Consider the following 20,698-nt stretch of genomic DNA (forward strand, 5'->3'; position numbering starts at 1 on the left):
TGAGCATTTTTCAGCTCAGCTGCAGAGGCGTCTCCGAGAAGGTTGTGCAGCCCATTTGGTGCTGGGGACCCAAGTGATGGGCTGATCCACCTCCATCCCTCCTGGGCAAGATGTTCTTGTGTCTCTCAGCCTCCTTCCCTGAGATGGAAAAAATCTTTTAAACAAGGAATCTTGTAAAAATGTCACTTCAGTGGAGTGTGAATGGCAGCTGTACAAGGGTTTGTGTTTGGTTTTAGCTGTTTTGTGGAAAAGCACAAATATCCACATTCACAGTGAGACTCCTGCATCCCTGGATTTATAACTTCCAGCAAACACACACCAACCTGCACAGAAGAAATTAATCTTATAGACAACCAGGCAAATGGTGGAATTTTGTTGGAAAGTCTATTTTGCAGGTGATGGAGGAGAAATCCCGAGTGCTGTGAGGCTGCTGGGGGGGTCTCGCCCCATCCACTGCATTTCCACTAGGACCAGATAAAGGGATGAGCTTATTTCTAGTTGAGGTTTAATTATGGTTTAGCGAAAGGGTTGTGAAGCCACGTCCGTGGGTATGTAAACAATCCACCGTCTGCCCGTTAATGCTGGGGGATTTGCCGGGGCCAGATCCTGCGAGGGGAAGAGGCTGGCGGATTGGAGCTTTATTTAGCAAATCCCCATCCGTCTGTCTGTCCGTCTGCCCCACGCTCCTTGCCTGCCCTGGGGCCACCATGTCCCCGGCCGGGGGACAAGCCGGGCTCCTCCATGGCGCCTGTCACATGTACCTGAAGCATGACTCTGCTCCGAGATGAGTAATGCGCTCCGGTGACTCATTTTCTGCCTTATTTTTTTCTTTAAGCCGTTGACTTCGTCTGTCCCTGTTTACTTGCAGCCTCTTAACGCGTATCCTTCAGGAGCCGCCTGAGATTTCCAGCGCTTTTGCTGAGAAATGTCCATGTGTCGGGTGGTGTGTTTGGAAATTGTTTGGAAATCCATGAATACTGATTTTTCCCTTGAAATGAGTGGGTTTTGCTGGTATGCTGCCCTCCCCAGGTGTGCTACAGCCCCGACCTGGCTCTCCCTGCGCCTCCCGGCTTTGGGAAGAGCCGGTTTGTGGTGTCATTAGTGCCAGGTTAATTTTGCCCTCGGGAAGATGAGTTTCGATCTTGCCACGTGGCAGGAATGATTTCATAAGGTCAAGACGTCCTGCAGAGCCGACCGAAGCTGGAGCTGCGTTGTGGTTACAGCAACCCATGAGTTCCCCACCTGTGCTAATGCCATGTTTGCCGGTACAATGTGGAGGCTGCCAGAACTTGGCACGAAAATGAAGGAATTTGTTGAAAAGACCTTGTTTAGCCATTGCCCAGCTTGCAAGGGGGGTTTGGAGTGGAAGATCCAATTCTTCTCGCTCCTTTTTATAAGGAACGTGAGCCATGCCAGGAGCATGATGAGCACTGTGCGTCTGGTTGCGGAGCCGCTGGCATGTGGGATGGCTCCAGCATCCTGCCCTGCTGTGCGACTGAATCTATGAATTCCAGAATAAAAGTGTTATTTTGGTGTGACCGGGAGGGATTTGGATGCAGTAGGTGCACGGCCATCACCTGGGTGTCCTGCCAGGGGTGTCAGTCTGGTTCCTGGGGTCATTTTAGGGTGCAGTGGAGTGATGCTCAGCACCTTGTGCTCACCCTGGGGTTACTCACAGATTTCCCGAAGGTGCCAGGCACATTCCCCACCACCCGCTGCTGAAAGTGCAGGTCACAGGAGATCCTTGAGGGGATTAAACAAACCATCTGTTAAATAATCCCATTCCTGTGCCTGGGTGTGCTGGGGCGTTTCTCCTTGGCTGGGATGGGTGAGGGCTCTGGCTGGGGACGCTTCGGGGACACTTGGTGCTGCAGCTGATGGTGTGGTGGGAAAGCTCATGTCCCCACTGGTGTAACCAAACTATTGGAGATGCCTGGATTTGGGATTTTTTTTTTTTTAAATGGGAAAAACGAGATTTTTTGGTAATTGTTGTTTAATGGGAAAATTGGGATTTTTTTAAAATGGGAAAAATGGAACTTTGTGTGTGTATATATACATATATATATCTATTTATTTACTTATTTTTAATGGAGATAAATGATGCAGGTATTGCTCTCCTTGCTTGTCAGCAGAGATGCGTGTGGCTGCCTGGGATGGGTCCTAAAGACGGTGACACAGGGTGAGCAGTAGCAGTTGAGTTTCTGCCACAGATACAAGGTCAGGCTGAAAAGCCAGATTTGTGAGTGCCAAAATGGGCTGTTTCTGCTCAAAATGCTGCTGTGGTGCCCAGTGGGGAGCAGAGCTGGGGGAGGCAGCTCCTCTGTGATGCAGGTTGGTGCTGATGGCTGTAATCTCTGTCTTTGCGGAGCTCCGGCAGTGGCCTTGGGGACAGACCCACGTGTGTCCCCAGGATGGGGCTGTCCCCACGTCCTTTGCAGCAGTGGGGGCTGGTTTGGCTGAGCACACCAGGGGTTACTTCAGTGCAAGTGTAAGGGGTTTTAAAGCATCTTTATGGCCAGAAAATAAAATAAATGATATATATATATATATATATATATACACGTGTGTGTATATATATTTATATATAGGTAGGTGTGTATATATATATATATATATATATATATATATATATAACATAATATAACCAAACATTTGGAGCTGCTTAAAGCCAATTTCCCAGAGCCAGTTTAATATCTTGTATATTTACTGGGGTGATCCTGGTGGTGTCCTATGTCACTCTTATGCTGACATGGCTTGTCACCTCCAGCCAAGCTCCCCCTGTCCTTACAGCAGCTCTGAGAAATGGTTTTGCAGCTGGCAAGGGTTGTGCGCCCTTGGGGGGACGTGGCAGTTTCTGTAACGGGCTGGCAGCATCCTTGGGTGGCAGCGGTGACACCAGTGCCCATCACTGCTGCTGGCTGTGGTGACAGGAGACGGGGGGATGACAGGGGGTACCCCTGGGTGGGGGGTGTTCCCCAGGCAGGGGGTGTTCCAGGCAGGGGCTGGGGCTCAGCTCCTGCAGCCCCCTCTCCCTCCCCAGCCTCTTTTGTTCCACTCTCCGCTGATGCTTCAGCTGCTCTTCACATGGAATTAAATTCCCCGGCGCTCTTGCAAAGGCAGTCAGGGAGAAAGATTATTTATTTATTTATTTTCCTCCCCGCATCATCCTTTTGGGGCTAATTGCTGGTGATGTGACGTCAGCCCGATGGGTTTCACCCACGAATGGCTGCGGGAGAGGCGAGGGGGCGCCCTGCACCCCGTGATGTGCACCCCAGCTCGCCGAAGCTCACACCACAGCGAGCTCCGCTGCCTTTTCCAGGCTGGATTTTGTATTATTATTTATTTTTTTAACCCCTTCCCTAGCCGTTCTCCCCGCACGCTCTTAATTTGACAGCGCCCAGTAATTAATCTGCCGCTGCGATAGGATTAGAGGGAGGGGAAGTGCGTCACGGGGTACGGAGTGGGGTTATGCTTGTGGTGAAAGTGTCGGGGGGATGAAAATAAATAAAAAAAAAGAAGATGGGAAATAGGTTGGTGTGTTCCCCGGGGGGGGGTTGTGTCGGGAGCGAGCACGCGTGTGACGAGGCGCAGGGTGGGAGGGAGCGGCTGCGCCGAGCTGCTCGTCCTCCCTTTCTCTCAGCATCCTCCGGTGATCGGGAGGTGATACAGGCACAGCAGCATCCATAGCCTGCCCATAGCCACAGTGCTTATTTTTTATCTCCTTTTTATCCTGGCAGCTGAGCAACCTGGGGATCGGAGGTGTTTGAAGGGCTTATGTGAAGCGGCTGGTTACTGGGATCGTATTCTCCTGGATTTTTTCAGGCTCCTTGGAAATTAAGGAATGCAATTCTGCCACCATGATGGAAGGTAAGTGACGGGCTGAGCGTGTCTTTCAGGATCGCTGGAGTTTTTAAGAAGTGATGGTGGAGGAAGGAGGATGCACTGAACCTGCTGTGTGTGAATCCTTTTAAAAAAATAATAATAATAAAAATAAAATCCTCCCTTCCCCCTAATCCCTGTCAAACCGAAGCACCCTGCCCGCTGCCGGCGAGCTGGCGGATGGTGATATAATATCCAACCCCTCAGATTATTTGCAATTCCAGCCCTGTGTGGGCAGTTTGGGGGGTGCAAACGCGTGGTGAAACAGGGAGGGAGAGGGACCCCAGGCTGGGATGGGCTGCTCAGCATTAAAATCTTTTAAGGATTATTTTCTCCTCTGCTGGGAAACCCACTTTCTCAGCCTGACGTGATGCCCAGAGGATGCATTTAAGCGTTATCTGTAGGCACAGCCTGATGACAGATGGGATTCTGTACGGATGAGCATCTTTTCAGTGGGAAACGGGGATATTTGAATTTAAGGTAATTTTTGCCATGTCGTATCGCTGGTTGGGAGATGCAGGTTCTGAGGATGAGGAGGGGGATGTCGAATTGAGACTTCCCAGAATTAAAAAGGGAAACGAGAAGGAAATATGGGCTCCAGGCACAAGCTACTTGGGGCAGCGTTGTGCGACTGTGCGTCTGCTCGGGTGTGGGAAAAGCCCCTGGGCATTTCTTAAAGACATTGTAACCTCTGTCATTTGTCTCAGCCATATGTAAAGCTATTTATTTTTTTATATATATAATGCTTTCTGGAGTCAGATGCAGGGAAAGGAAGACTTTTAATTTTTTTTTTATTATTATTATTTTATTTTTTTTTTAGGCAGAATAGGGGCTTCAGGGCCAACAAAATCAAAATATTCTGGTGTGATTTTTGTTTGTTTGGGTTTTTTGTTATGTTTTTTTATGTTTTTTTTTTTTTAATGGCCCATTAGCTGAGGCGGAAGGAGCCGCATCCAGCGCTGCCGGCACGTTAACCAGGCAGCTGCCCGGCCTCCCCGAGATGACAGGCAGAAATTGGTGTGTCCCTGGAAATCACGGTTGGTTACCCCCTCCAAATTAACCCAGAAAGGCGTCAGGCTGTGTTTAACCAAGACGTCTTGTAATGCCTTAGAATATTTACCTAACCTTGGCAATTCGAGTGCTGTAATGGCCATGAGTGAACATGCAGGAATTGCTGCTAGTTAAGGGAATTATTATTATTGCCCTTTGATATGAGGAAATGCCTTCAATGTCTTTAATACTGAGATTTTAATTTTAGACCATGACATCAAAGTCATCCCCCTATGTTCACATACATGACACATGGGGAACCAGGCACACAAGAACAGGTAATTTTCGGCAAGATGTCATTAACAACACAGTTTCTCTCAAAAGTGCCTGCATTTGTGGAGGAATTAATGCAGATAAATTGAAGTTGGCCTGCTGTAATTCTTGCTTTGGGTTATTTAACTAGTTTTGTGACTGGTTGTTGGGCTCTGGCAGAGGTGGAATTGTCTTTTGTGAACCGGTCTTGCACTGGGGGGAGAAAAAAATACCACCCATAAAAATATTCCCCATTTTCTGTGACTTATTAAACCGCTTAACATGTTGCTCCCCAACTATCTAATGCATACAGGAACCTGGGAGGGAGAAAATACCATTAGAAGAAATAATTACTGCTTTTGATGAATTTTTAAACAGTTGGAAACTGGTTCTATTTGTGGAAGAGTGAAACTTTTGTCACCAATATCCTGCTAAAACATTGACACCTTGCAAGGATGTTTTATTTCAATTTAGGGATGCTTTCAAATATGCTTAGCTTAATTTGCTCTGAAACTTCTAAACCTGCACAAAATACCTGTAGTTCCCTGCTGTAAACATATCAAAGTGATTTTTATTATGACTATTTAAATGGCTTGCAGTATGTCGCACCAAAGTGTTTGGCCCTGCTGGAAGCCGGGGAGGATCTGGGCTGTGTCCACCCAACACTCCCAGTGTGTAGAACACAGGGCCACCAGCCATCACCCACAGCTGATGGGATGGACCCAGCTCATCTGATGGTTTTTTGGATCCTCTTCTTCGGAAAGAAGGGAATTTACGTCCTTGGGAATGATGAAGGATGTGCAATTTGTACTAATTTGTTCTGCATATCGAGAATATTTTCTCACTGTCCTAGTAGATGGGGAGAAAAAGTACATATTTTTGCTATATGCTTAAAAATCACAATGATATCTAAAAAAACCAAGTGTGGACACTGTCTCAAGAAACCAGTACTTGCTGGGAGGAGGCCTAGGCATGTGCCATGTGGAAAGGGCTGTTGGGCACTGGAACAGGCTGCCCAGGGCAGTGGTGGAGTCACCATCCCTGGAGGCGTTGAACAGGCGGTAGATGAGGTTCTCAGGGACATGGGGTAGAGGTGGACTTGGTAGTGTTGGGTTAATGGTTGCACTTGGTAATATTAAAGGTCTTTTCCAACCAAAACAATTCCATGTTTCTGTGTTTCAACCACCAGAAGCAGATGGTTGACCACCAGAAGTAGACTGTCCCCCAACTCTGTAGCATGATGAGGCGTAGCATTGCTGTTGGCTCAGTGTGTTGGGGGTGGTTTTGCTGTACTTGGCCTCACTCAGGTGGAAAGTAGGTGTTGGGTGTTGCTAACCCTCTCCCCAGCTTTGAATTGACAAAAATAACCTGCAGCAAATCTGTATTGTGTGTCAGCACAAGATCTGGGACTCAAAACAGTGCTGGGAAGGTCCCACCATGTGCTGGAAAGGTCTCTGCATGTGTCGGTGTAGATGTATTTAGATCTGCCCTTTGGTTGTTCAATAACTTACCAGAACTCAGAAGAGCACTGGGCATGTTGTTCAAGTAAACATCCGTGTGCAAGAACCAGTTTATCTCCTTTTTTTTTCTTAATTCATCTGTTGCATCTCCAATGTACTGATGGTATTTTATGCTGCTTAATTAAGTTTTGAAATTGCTCCTGCAACGTGTCACTCAAGCTACAAGCTCTGTGATGTTTGGAAAGATTAGACAACCACGTGGTTGATGGGAGAAGGTGATTTCTTCTTCTTCTACGGGAAACACGACCTGTGTTTCTCCAGAGCCCAAATCAGAGAGATGCTGGGGAGAGCTTTTCTAGGAGTGGACATTTCTGTGAACCTCTCTTCTCCAGGCTCTTTTTGCACATGTTTTGGGGGAGTTTGGTCACTCTGGGAACTTCCATGGATGATTGGTCACATCCAAAATGGCAAAAACTTTCTTGCGTCATCTTTGAGCAATGGATGTCTCCAGGCTCGATGTTTTCATCATGCTGAACAGGTAGTACTGGGACCAGAGGCATCTAATGGCACAGTAAAAAAACATTTTTCTTGATTAGGCAAGAAAATTTGCTTTATTATTTTTTAGATAGTCTTGTTTCAGTAAATGGTGTATTTAAATGTGCTTTTTTGGCTGTGTGACTTGGCAAGGAAAGGAGCTGGTGAAACATTTGTTCTTTTCTTTGAGAAAGCCAATAATGGGGTTGGGGCAATTAACATAAATTCAGGCATGGATAGCAAAACCATCCCAGAAAATACATGAGGACTATAATGTCAAATTAGGACCCCTATTTTCTACTATGTTGTTTGAGCAGTGACCATGGAGGGGCTCAGGACTCACAGGAGCATCTCCAGCAGCTGAAGCAAAATCCAAACAGGGTTGTGGTTTATTTTTGGTAGAAAGGATACAAAATATGGCAAAATTCAACAATTGCATGTGCTGCAAAGCAACAAAATGCCTCCTTGGAGTGGACCCCAGTTTAAATTGTGCCCTTGGACATCTCAAACCAGTACCCAAACTCAACAGCTTGGGTTTCTCTGCCACAGCAGAAACTTTCTGCGTGATTCATTTGTCTTATCCAAATTTAAAGACACTTTAGGAAAAAAAATTACAGGTTAAATCAGGTGTTTGTTCCTCTTGAACCTCCATCACAGTATCTTAAGTGGAAAACATGGTTGTGTGTAGAAATACCCTTCCCTCAATGTGAGTATTGATGCGGTGAAGCTGCAGGTGGTATAAAATGTGATTTATCCATCATTTGTGCTGGGGATCCTGACCCGCTGCTGAGGGGGGAAATTGGGAAGGAGGGAAAGGCAGAGCTGCTCCCCAAAACAGCCGCCTTAAGCTATTTTCATGCCCCAAATTTGATGTATTAGACTTTCACTAAAGATCCTTCTGCCTTTGGGAAGTCGATGGGGATGCGATGCCAGCAAAGCTTGCACGTGGCAGGATTCACAGTTTCTGTGGTGGCCCAACATAGCCACCTATTTTTATTTTTTTTAACTTCAGGACCGTATATTTGAGTTTCTGTAGGTTCAGTAGGAAAAGGCAAACACCTGAGTGTGCAGTTTGTTTGTCAGCGAGCAGGTCGCTCACGTGCGATGCAGCAGGACAAAGCGCAGCCCTGTTTGCCTCACCAGCTATTGAACGGCCGCGGCTGTTTGTTTTTAATAGAAATTCAGTTGCAGGCTGATGCTTCTGGGGGTCTTTGGAGGTTTTTTGCTTTATCTGTGTGAATGGAAGAGGAGTAAGACTTGCAGTGCTTACAGCTGCTGTTAGTTTGGTTGGTTTTGTTTAGTTTTTCCACTTACGGCCTCACAGAATGATTTATTTTGATTTTCGCTTTAGTTTCAGGTGGGTTTATAATTTTACAGATGCTCACCATGCAGCCGCCAGTGATTTGGGGTCTTTTCTTTGGGATCAACCATGGAGTTCCTACACTGTCCTCCACCCCTGCACAGCAGTGGGAAGGGGAAATCCCCACCATGTCCCTATTTACACTGGATTAGTGTTGTCTATGATAATATTGTTTGAAGGCAGTAAGGTACTAGGACTAGAAAATCCTACTTTGCAGCCTGTATTATCTGGGAGCCATTCCTGACCCATCCCAGCCTCAGAAAAGCATTCCTGACTTTGACGCATCCTTCTTTACATTTAAATTTTATATATATATATATATATTTTTTTTTTTTTTAAGGAGGATTATCGAGGGGAAAAAAAAGAATCTCTTGAATTCTCCACCTACTTAGTACAAGGCATTTAAAACATCAACTTGAGATAAATGTCATAATGTGTAGGATGTGTGGAAATAATCTCGCAGGGAGGTTTGGGATGGTTGATCTGAGGAGGATGGGAAGAGCGGGGATGTCCTCATCACCCAGCTGGAGGATCTCACACAACCCCACAAATAAATTGCTTTTCTAAAGTTTGATCTATAGAAATAATTAAAGATGGACCTTGTTTTTAGAGTCAATTAGTAATAAGTGGGTGTCAGGCTTTTAAATGCATGTGTGTATTTGATTTGTGCTTCCCTTAAAATATGTATGTATATAAACTATACCAAAATCATTCCTAAAGGTCTGCACCCACTCACTGGGCCCAGGCTTGGGGTGGTCAGTGGATGGGTGCAGACCCAGCTTCTGGGGGGCTGTTTTATTGATTTCTTATTACTGGGATATAAATGATGAAAAATAACTTTCCCTGTGTATTTTGTTGTCGACAAATAAATTTAAAAACTTCAGTGTTGCTGGAAACAGTCTTACAGGGACCTTGTCGCTGGTGGGGTTTGCTTGGAGCTGGTGGCGTTGATAGTGAGCACATCTGGGGCATGTTAAAGGACTTAATTTTAGATATGGGTTTTTTTGACTTTTGCAAGGGTTTGGCATGGTTTTGGTGTTAGTGTGGAAGATGCAAAAAGAAGTCTGTGTAAGTTATTATTAATAATGTCATTTATGGTTCACGTTATCTGGGTTCTTTCACCTAGGGACCTCGAGCTTTATCACACTGTGTGGTTTATCTGCAGGGAGACTGATGGGTGGAAGAAGCTCCATTGGTTTTGGTAAATGATCCCTGGAGATGAAACCTTTCTATGGGCTGTGTCTCCAGCTCTTATTTTTATTATAGTTGTGCTATTGCCATGATTAACTGTGTCTTTAAAATTGAGGTATTAATTTGACAGCAGACTGTGGGAGGAACAGGATGGGTAGAGGAACTGGAAAAAGTGTCTTGTCATGCTTCATTTTGGGCATAAATCTTCTTCATATGCAAATGTGAATATTGCAAATTTTTTTTTGATTACCAAATTGAGAGCAAGTGATGCTTTTTGGTGGAGTTGTGCCCTGTCCCCAAGGAAGTGGCTCCAGTGCCATGCAGGTAACAAACCCACCCTGCCAGCCTAGGTGTCCTCTTTTCCACCTGGGACACTGGGAATGGGTCCTTTGGGGCCATGGAGGTGTTGGCTGCTATAAGGTGGCCTCGGTGGCCCAGTCATGGAAGGATGTTTCTTAGTGTCAGGCCTAGGCAAGGATTTTGGTGGGTTTTAATAAGTCTTTGCAGTCCTACTGTTTATGCAGAAAGCAAAGTTGGTGTGTTTTTCATAAAAATTATCAAAATAATTGCTGGGAGTCTGCAGTGTGTGTGGAATCAATGGGGTTTTAAGGAGCCCTCTCAAACAGGGCTGGGAGCATCGTTGTCTGCCTTTCCTGTTACACCAAAACCCTAAAATTCCCTAAAAATAGAAATCCTCATGTTGTTTGGGAGGAAGAGCCTGTCCCGGACAGCTTCTTAAATAGCACAGCAACCTTTAGAAATGCATCTGGGGTTTTTGTGCGTGTGCCAGCTGTGGATGAAAGCCACAACTGTATCCAGATTTAATTTACTGACAATATTGGTGGGGACGTTTGTGTCCTGTGTCCTTCAGTTGCTGCATGCCTGGAGTCTCTAAAAACTGATATTAAAAAATCTAATCTTTGAGGAGAACAGACAGTGAGCAATTCCTGCAGCTGCTTTACTGGGGTTGGTGAATAACCCATGAGCAACAATTTGCATCCTTCTGATGCTAAATAGTCCTGAAATGCTCAGCTTCATTGCAGAAGAAAAATGAATTGACGTCCTGTGTGCTGAGATGCATCCTGCTGATACTGCCCTTTGCTTTTGGGATGCCTGGAGCTGATGGCCTGGTCCTCGAGCTTTGCTTTGCAGTGATGCTGATTTTTTTGCATGGAGCCTTGCCATAGGGAAACATCAGAACTATATTTATATGGAGTATAAGCTTTAAAATACATATTCCATATTTTATATGGAATATAGAAAATATATGGAATATATAAAATATATGGAACGTAAATATATTTTCACATCTCAGGATGTATTGCTGCACACTGGGACTGCAGTTAAAGGCTCAGCTCTCGTCCTTGTGCTGTAGATGCATAACTTATTTGAACTGAACTGTGCCTGCAAAGTGAAGGATCAGTCTGATGCCCAGACACAGGTTTTGTCTCTGGGTGTATTTAAATAAGGTGGTGTGTGCTCCTTTGCTGTACTGAGCAGGGATTTTGGCTTGAGGGTTGTGCCATTTCCCAGCCCTTTGAAGTCCTGACTTGGACCACTGTGATGAATATTTGGGTGGTTTGCAAAGGGAAGAAGGTGCAGAGCAAAGAGAGGAGGAAAGACATGAGGGTCCTGGGAGCCCAAACCTCTCTGGGTACACGGGGATGAGCACTTGGTGCTCCAGGACAGGCAGGACACATCTGTCAGCAGCCACAAACCCAGAGGTGGCCACTTGGCCGTGGGACTTTCTCTGATTTCTTCTTCACACCTAGTAGCTGGAATAAGATGTGTATTTTTGGAAAGGTGTTGAATATTAATTTAAAAAGTCCTTAGCCAGAGTTCAGTGTGACCTCTTCAGAGATTTAATTACTCTCATGGTTGAAAACGTGACTGTATTTCTGAAAACTCTTGTTCTCCTTGATGGTGGTGACCAAGAGCCTTGTCACTGGACCTCCCCAGTGAAAGGTGGTGTGAACCACATCCCAAAATTGAATTATTCTCAGTGCTCAATAGCCTGGGACCTTGAGCCAGGAGCAACCACTCCTACTGTAGGAGAAAATTATACCAGAGCAGTCACTTGCAATGTTTTGTTTTATTCAGACTTACTTGTGATCTTGTTTTTAGGCTCTCAAGTCTCTCCTTTCCTGAAAGCCACAGGCAAGCAACCAGCAATGTTCTGCTCTGGCAGAGAGTAACAGAAATGGCAGTGAGGCCACCATCCCTTTTTCCTAATTTTTTCATTTTTCTAAGAGGGGGAAAGTGCTGTAATATTGTAATACGTGTCTGTGGGACTTTGCTAACTAGATAATTTTGTTTCAGTACCTTGGAAGGCCAATAGGGTCAAGACCTTCAATGCCTGGGTAGCTTGTTATCAAATATGCCTTTGTTTCCACCACCACCACCATGGCAAAGCTAAATATAGTGGCTTAGTTTCCAGTGCAAACTGCCCCTATTTCTGGGATGAAATACATATATATATATATATATATATATATATATATATATATATATATATAGTGAGAGAAGTATATGTAAGTATAGCGAGATAATGCAGAGCTGGGTGTGCAGGCAGTAGTGCATGTCTTCTGAAGGGAGTACAATTGTTTGTTTTAAAAATGACTTTTTTATGTATTTTGAGGTAGCAAACCAAGTAAGCTCCCATGGGTGACTCCCCCAGCCTTTTTGAAGGGGTTTTCCAGCAAATTTTCAGAAAAGTACATTTCCTGATTGGTTAAAACACAGACTTTTCTTGTATGGGGAGATCACTAAGTCTGGTCCTTGTCCTGGTGAGCTGCTGGTTTCTAAACCCCCAACGAGCCAAATATCAATCAAAATTATCATCATCAAAAGAATCTTCAATTCTAGGTAACGCTTCCCATTTGAAACCGAGGTCTGTTCACAGGTCAGATGTCCATTGCACTGGGGATTTGTGTTCCTGTTGGGAAGCCCAACTGTCCCTTGGCCCCATCTCCAAGGGGCCAGTGGTGGTCCCTTCCCTGAGTCAAGAGTGGTGGTTTCAATCAGTGGGACTTCGGACAAAACCCGCTGTATCTGCTGCTGTTAAAGCACAGGAGATGCTCTTGCTCCCTGAGCTGCTGCTATGGCACCTTTCTTCTTCATCTGAGTGTCAATGTGTGGTGGTTGTTGTTGATTTGAAGCAAAATACTCTGATCTGGCCTCAGGGTGTGTAAATGCAGCACTTAGGGACGTGGTTTGGTGGTGCACTTGACAGTGTCAGGTTTGTGGTTGGACTCCATGATCTTAAAGGTGTTTTCCAACCTAAATGATTGTATGAGTCTCTTTGGAAAGAAGTTTTGGTTTGTTTGTTTGTTTTGGGGAGTGGGGGGAGGGGTGTATAAGAAGAGACGAGCTGTAATAAATGCTTTTTTTTGTTAAATGGGTAAGAGTGTCTTCATTGAGTGCATTCTGGGAGTTGTGGTCCTGGAGGATGTCCTTGTACTGTGAAGGATGGAGCGTCTTGGCTAGTGGAGCAAAGTGCTGGAGCAGACCCATAGCAGTGACCAACAGCACTTGCTGGGGACAGAGAGCTGGAGAGTGTGTTGTCAGAAAGCATAAAAACTTTTTTTCCCGCTAGACAAAGGAAACCTTGAGATTTGAAGGCAAAAAAATGAACAACAAGTCAACTTGAAATAAAGAGAGGGGTTTAGAATTATTTCCTCAAGGGAATAAGAAGGTTGTTATTGACTGAGAAGACAGACATTTTTGTTTAAAAGACCTGACATGCATTTATGTCACTTTGCACAGAGGATGGGAGGTTAATTCCAGAAATAAATACCCTCGACAAGGGGGCAGATAGAGGGAGACCACAGCAGAGCAAATGCAAAGCTATTTTCTGTGCCAGAAGCCCAGCAAAGCCCTTTGCTTGGGCTGGGGACTGGTGTGACACTGGGAAATACAAACACTGCTGGTTAAAAAGTGAATCTTTACTAAAACTGGGTCTACTGCAATAGCTGGGATGCACCGTTTTGAATTAGGAAAGACACCAGGTAACCCAGCTGCTGTTTGCTGATGGTCTGTCCTCTCTTCTCCAGAGTCAGGTCTGCAATTAGACTTGTAAATGAAGGCGGTTAAAATATTAATGACTGTACTGAGGCAGAATGCAAGGGCTCAGTTCCTCACCATGTTAAGCCTGATGAAAGGCTGATAACGAGCTTTAATGCAAAGATTGGTTTAGGTAAGGCATTGGAAGTGTTATGAAGATGTATCCTAATTTAATTAATTATAAGATGGGCAAAACCAAAAATAACATGGACTGAAGCAATGCAGATACGGAGAGCTGACTTTTCTGCTACTGAGGCTGTGGCAGTTGAGAATCCCTGGTTTTTGTAATGTACTAAACATGTCCCATTTCATGTATAATATATCATCAGAGCATGCTATTGCTGTGTTAAACCAGGGGCAATTTCTTCTGGGCTGATCTGCAAGGAGTGTTTGAGGTGCTGCTGTTCAGATTTACTTGGGGCTCTATGTGGTTACACCCTCCTTACTTAAAATTTAACGTATCATTTGACTTCTTCCTCTGGATATGACTTGGGGAATTCAGTAGTTTTGTTGTGCCTTCAGTTTTGTTTTCCTGAGTGAAGGGAGGATCATTATTTCTTTAGTAAAGCAAGCCAACAGCAAACGCAGAGTCCTTTGGCTATGACATGTCATCAGGCTTCCACCCCTTTGGATGCAGACAAGTAATTCAGTAAGAGCGCACAGGTTTGTGTGCGGTGGGGAAAACAGGTTACTCAAATCCAGTTCCAAGCCACGTGCAAAAATATTACACACAACTAAAACAAAGAAAAAACCCCAACCTAATGGTGATTAATTCGTATTCCCCCTTATTTCTGCTGCTTCTTCCTTTCATCCCCTCCTTCCTGGGTACTTTGGTCTTGAGTCTCTGGCATGGCAATAGATAACATTTATCTTCAGGCACAGACTAACTAGAACTAATTGCAATTATTTTTTTTTTCCATCACAAAAGAGCATTTAAGACAAAGATGTTCTCACTGCTGTCTCCTGTTTGAGAGGTGTGCTGTTTTTATGAGACCCATCCTCATGAGCAAGCAGCTCTTCTTCCAGGGACACCCCTTGATATCTGGGGATCCAGAAGCAGCAGCTGCTCAAGCCCCTGGTTTGTTAGAACAGGGTTATTTTTCTTCTAGAGGTGTTAAGTCTTCAATGTAGAAAATAAGATGTTGATAGGTTTTTTTTTTTTTTTAAGAGTAAAGCACAGAAAGCTCCATAGTGTTAAATACTAATTCATGTTTCTCAAATACCAATTCTTAAGTCTACTAGGAAAAAAAAAAAAGGATAATAGTAAATAAAAGGTGAATAATGCCCCTCTGATTCAGAGAGCCATTAGGGTTTGAAATGAGATCCTTGGCACATGATTGTTATTTCAGCCTGGGCTTGTGGCTGCTCTTTGAGTAAGATCATTTAAAGCCATTTGGCTTGAGGCCTTATTGCAGCACCTGAAGCTGTTGTACCTCAGAGGGGCCGGTGGCTTCATCCGTGTTTGTCCTCTGTGGCAAGGCTGGTTTTGTGGCTGTTGAGGTGTTTTTGGGCATTCTTGGTGTTCCTGAGGTAACAGCACACAGATGACTCTGGGCTGTTGTGCATGAGGCTTGTTGGGGAAAACTTGCTGGTGGCAGCAGAGATGTCAAATATGTCAATTTGCAAACATTTTAGTCTAATGTCCCCTCCAGAAGGATGTTACACTGGTTCTTGAGCAAGGCATGTGGTGTTTGGCGTTGCCTTTGCTGGTGTTTTCTCCAACTCATGCATGTAATGGCTTGGTGTGGTGGTGGCTCTTACTGGTGTCACTGTGCCCCTTCAAAGACGATAAACTAAACCACTGCTGAAAGTAATATATGACATTTTCCGCTCGGAGACCGGGGACAGCCCAGCTCTGCCTCGGCTTTGAAATAACTATGCAGAATGAAACCAGCTGTTAAGCCTTAAAACAGTGACGAGGAGTCCAGTAGTTGCCAGTGGGAAGGCAGAGTTCATCCCTGAGGTTCTTAAGGACATGGTTTAGTACCAGTGTTAGATTAATGGTTGGACTTGAGGGTCTCTTCCAATCAAATGATTCTATGCCTGTTCTTCCTCTGTGGTGCTATAAAATTGGCATTAAAACTCAAGCTTCATCCTGACCTTTGCCCAATACAAGGCACAGTTTTAAGCTGAGATTAAAACAGAGATGTGCTGCCTGCCCCACAATGGCTTCTGAAATACAGGTAGGGACTTCTGTAACTCTTATTGTTGTGTACTTGAGTGCATGGATGCTTCTCCTGTGAGAATTATAGTATTAGGGTTCTCATCAGGAAGGAAATCCACAGGGTGAAAGGATGGGTAGAGGACTAAGAAGGCCACAGCTTCAGGGATTTTAAGTCCTTCTTGCCTGGTGCTGACAAAAGCCAGGTACCACATCACACCTGTCTGTATCACTCTGGTACTCAGGGTGTCCTGGGATGCCACTGATGGGACTGTAATGGGGAGATTCAGCTCTCTGGGTCTTCCTGCTGGAGAGTATTTTGAATCTGGTACCCAGTGCTGCTTGATGGGGAGAAGTGGGATTTGATTTCTTAGAGAGCACCACATGAGCAGTGATTTCAGCTCCACCCTGCTCTGAACCATCCCTTGATGCCTCACATGGAGATGTGCTCTTGTCTTTTTTCATGCTCTTCTTTCTGCCTCTTCTTTGCTTTCTCTTCCACTTGCCATGATTTCTCTTTCAGCAGTAATTCTTTCTTGTCCTGTGAGGTTCTCCTGAATCTGTAGTGTTCCCATGTACTGTTCCTTCTATGGACATTCAAAAGATGTGTAGATGAGGTTCTTAGGGACATGGTTTAGTGCTAGATTTATGTCATGGTTGGACTCGCTGATCTTAAGGGTCACATCTGACCAAAATGATTCTGTGATGCTGTGACAAGGTCTTATTATTATTACTTTCTATAAAGATGACTCTTGCCAGGACTGACTTTTTATGGTGCTTCAGCTCCTAAAACCAACTGAAATGAGGCTTGAGGACCTGAGTCTGCAACATTCTTCTGTGCACAACCCTCGATCTGTCCCTGCACCATGAGATGGGGTGTTTCCAACAGTTCTAGGGGCTGGGGTTGACCATGTTGAGAGACACATAAGCTCCCCTGAGCTCCAGCCACCCACTAGAGCTGTCCTGGAAAAGCACTGCCTTGTCCCTCACCGAACCATGGACCTCTCTGGTGTCACCATCAGGGGACAGGCAGCCAGTGGCCTTTGGTAGGGGACCTGCTCCACTCGTCTTGACAACCATCTTCAAAGGAGGCTTTCATTTTTATTCTGCCTTTCCTAAATATTCCTTTTTCCCCTCAATCATTACCATTTGAAGCAGATGGTGGGCCTATTATATAAGAGAGCAGAAGGCTTTGCTACAAAACTTAGCCAAATTGGGTGCTTCTTCAGACAAGACTACCCAAGTCATTTCTGGGGTTTTCAGCCCTCCCTGTTCTACTTTGAGTTTGGAGGATGAAGTTATTTTAGGGGCTGTGAGATCAATGGAAACCTTCCTCAGTTATTAATAACTCACTTGAGTCTTGAAGAAATTGCAGGAAAGCTGAAAGGCACAATGTAGTAAAACCAAAGCTGTCCACCCAAGGTTGCAGGATGAGCCCACGACCAGGCTGGACGGGGATTTGAGCAACCTCATCTGGGTGAAGATGTCCCTGCTCATGGTAGGGATTGGACTGGGTGAGCTTTATAGTCCCTTCCAACCCAAACTATTCCATGATTCTATGCTACAACCTTGCAGCTATGTCCGACCTGCAGTGCTTCACATTTAGGTGACTTCTAGACCAAGGCAACACACCCTGGAGCTCCAAAAGGAGGAGACCAGAAATAGTTGTTCTAGACTCAAGGGCCATGGTTTATATTGGCTGCTTTGTCCACCAGGATTTCTAAATTAATTGCTATCGTGATGCTGGCAACAACTGCATGACAAGCGTGTCAAGCAGCTTCCAGACTGGAATAGCTGAATAGCTGGATCTTGGCGTTGCCTGGATGGCCACCACCAGCAGAAAATAACCTGCTAGCTTAAAATGCTCCAAATCCCAGCCTTGGTGCTCTTGCTGCAAGCAAGTATTAAAAAATCCCTCTCCTGGATAGATATTAGGCTGGAAAAGGGGGAGAAGCTTACAGAAATCCACTTTGTTACATCTATTTTTAAAAGTGGTGGAGCTGCAGCCACTGTCCTGGGGCTCTGGGGCTTCCTGGCCAGCTCCAGCCTTGTTGGTATGAGGCTTCATTTTAAGTACTGTGTAGATAAAGGATCAGTGCAGAATATAACTAAAATAACAGTTTAAATATTGTTTTTGTTTGTTTTCTTGGCGTGTGGGGTTTATTTTGCTTGGTGGTTGTTGTTGTTTTTTACACCAAAGAGGGATTTCCCCACCGTGCATTAGTAACCCCACGTAGCACAGCAAAGGGGTGTACAATTAAGACAGTAAGCCTAGAAATATTAACTGTGAAACATGTAGTCACACATGCTGAGATCAAGTTAATAAGTGTTAAGTGAACAAATAAAAGGCATAAGTGAATGTACACACTACCTGCACAGTTCTGTTGGTGGTTTCTTGGGTCTGGGTCTTTTTAAACGTAATCTATGAATTACAGCTGACAAGGGAATAAGGGAACTTTTGGAGGATTTATTTGAAGCACAATTAATATTGCATTCTTATTTATATTCCTTCTCTTTCCAGGATTGAAAAAACGTACAAGGAAGGCGTTTGGTATACGCAAGAAAGAAAAGGATACTGATTCCACGTAAGTCAATGAGAAATAAACCACATTAATATATAATGCTGCTGGGGAGAAGTGATGCCAGGGTGCCAGGACAGGAAGGAAGTCGACGCATCACAGGCATTTGTCATCCTTGGATCAAATCCCATAGTAAAAAGTACATTCAAGCCATTTCCCCTTGTATATCCAGTGACCAACAAATAAGATATTTTCTCAGTGGCGCTGCAGAGATAATAACGCCAGTTCTCCACGCGCTTGCAATTTACGGTGACAGTTAGCGGTGATCAGGAGAAAATTACTCCTCTGAGAGTTTCAGCAGATTAATCTCTGCCCAAACTACTGATTTGCCCATCTGCTGAGATCTTTTTAGATGCAAATTCAATTTAAACGGATGCCCGTGCAGGCAGCAAGACTGTTGGTGGAGCGAAGGGCTGGGTAGCTGTGGCAGGGTCAGGATAGTGCTTTCCTCCCCACATCTGGCAGGGGTTTCCCCCCACATCTGGCAAGGGTTTCCCCCATATTTGATGGGGGATGCGGTGTATGGATGCAGAACTGCTGGTGCAGTGCTGAGCCCAGCCTGGGGAGGGCTCTTGGCTGCCCCGATGTGGTTTTGGGGGAGATGTCACCCAGCTGGGTGGCAAAGGAGCCCGTGCGTTGGGGACAGAGCCCTACTCCTGTGTCTGCAGCATCACTCAGGTCTTTCAGGAGGCCTTTCATGTCAGGAACAGCAGAAAACATTTGGATTTTTCCTTTTTCTTTTTTAAAATGTGGGTTCTTTTTTTCTGAGCTATTTTATATCTCAGCAGAGGTTGGGGAGGTTTCCCATGCAAAGGGACAGCTGCTGCAGGTCTGGTTGTGCCCCTGGACTGCAGCGAGTCTGGCTGCACTGGCACCTGTGGGTCTTTGCCCACTGCTGAAGGGAATGCAAAAGTTATGGGGGGACATGGAGCACATCCCAAAAGAGGGCTGTTGTCCCGTGGGCAGAGGGAGTTTGTCACTGAGAAGGGTGGCTGTCCATCCACCAGGCAGGCTGTGGGACAGCCAGTATCTCTAGATGTGTACAGCATAATTTATAAATTATCAGAAAAATGGGCAGAACGCAGGCTGTTTGCATCTTCCTCTTCTGCTCATGGAAAACTGATGGGGCCAGGTCTGTGTCCGGTCTTTAGCAAGTGCTGTGATTTCCAGCGTGCTCTTCCTAGAGGCTGGAGAAGCTGGTGGCACACGGAGATAACGAACCTGGGGCGTTTGAGATGGTAACGAGCTCACAGAAAGGCTGCTGTGGGGGAGACACTGCAATTAGCAAGCACCAGTAATTAGCACGTTGTGGGGTCGCATTGCGGTCATGGCCCTGAATGGCTTTGGGCACTCTCCAGATCCCTGAGGGCTGAGAGGAGTGGTGGGGGCTGGTGGGCTCAGAGGTGACATCTCCTGCGTTGCGGCTCATGTAGCGTGGGGGAAATGGGGCTGGACATGAGGAAGGAATTGTTGTCCCTGAGGGTGGTGAGAGCCTGTCCCAGGTTGCACAGAGAGGTGGTGGATGCCCCATCCCTGGAGACATCCCAGGCCAGGCTGGACGGGGCTCTGAGCAACCTGAGCTGGTGAAGATGTCCCTGCTCATGGCAGGGGTGGCACTGGGGGAGCTGGGAAGGGCCCTTCAACACGAACTGTTCTGTGATTCCATGAAATACAGAAACAGAGGGGATCTCTGCTGCTTCCAAAGAAAGAAAGATCTTTGTGCGAAGAGATTAAATAAGAGAAATAGGGGGTGGACATGTATGAATTGGAGAAGTTCAATGAAAGGTGTTATTCTCTGTTAAACCAGAACCGATGGGCAGCAGCTCACCACGGGGTTTTGGTGATGCCCCAAGTCAGACATTAATCAGTGGCAAATCTCTGGCAATACATAAAACTCAGGAATGTGTGGGAGGTGGAGAAGCCCATCTGGTTTTCATAAGCACATTTGTCTTTTCACTAAGTAACTCAGCATCCTCAGACAGCATTTAAAAGCGGCTGCTGAGCTTGCCAGGCCCTGTGCTGTGACCAAGGTCCAAATCCCATAAGCAGTTGGGGATTAGGATCCCTAAGGAGTTTCACCAATTTTCAAATCCATTTAAAAGAGAAGTGACTGTGCTTCTGGCAGAAGAAAAAAAGAAAATCTCTAAATTACTCTATATGTAATTTTTAT

The 20,698-nt window shown here is 45.3% G+C and overlaps 1 protein-coding gene across 1 annotated transcript in view; it reads left to right on the forward strand.

The window, feature by feature from the left end:
* Positions 1-3,205: 3,205 nt before the first annotated feature.
* SGIP1 (SH3GL interacting endocytic adaptor 1) overlaps positions 3,206-20,698 on the forward strand; it is a gene marked incomplete at both ends in the record, with an annotated part of 46,978 nt that continues 29,485 nt past the window's right edge. Inside the window, 3 exons of the mRNA XM_080349090.1 lie at positions 3,206-3,329; positions 3,823-3,867; positions 18,471-18,534. Of these exons, the coding sequence (XP_080205216.1) occupies positions 3,206-3,329; positions 3,823-3,867; positions 18,471-18,534 (233 nt within the window). The remainder of the gene's footprint in view (positions 3,330-3,822; positions 3,868-18,470; positions 18,535-20,698) is intronic.

Source organism: Nesoenas mayeri (assembly GCF_963082525.1).
Source record: "Nesoenas mayeri genome assembly, chromosome: 8".
In the NCBI taxonomy this organism is placed as follows: domain Eukaryota; kingdom Metazoa; phylum Chordata; class Aves; order Columbiformes; family Columbidae; genus Nesoenas; species Nesoenas mayeri.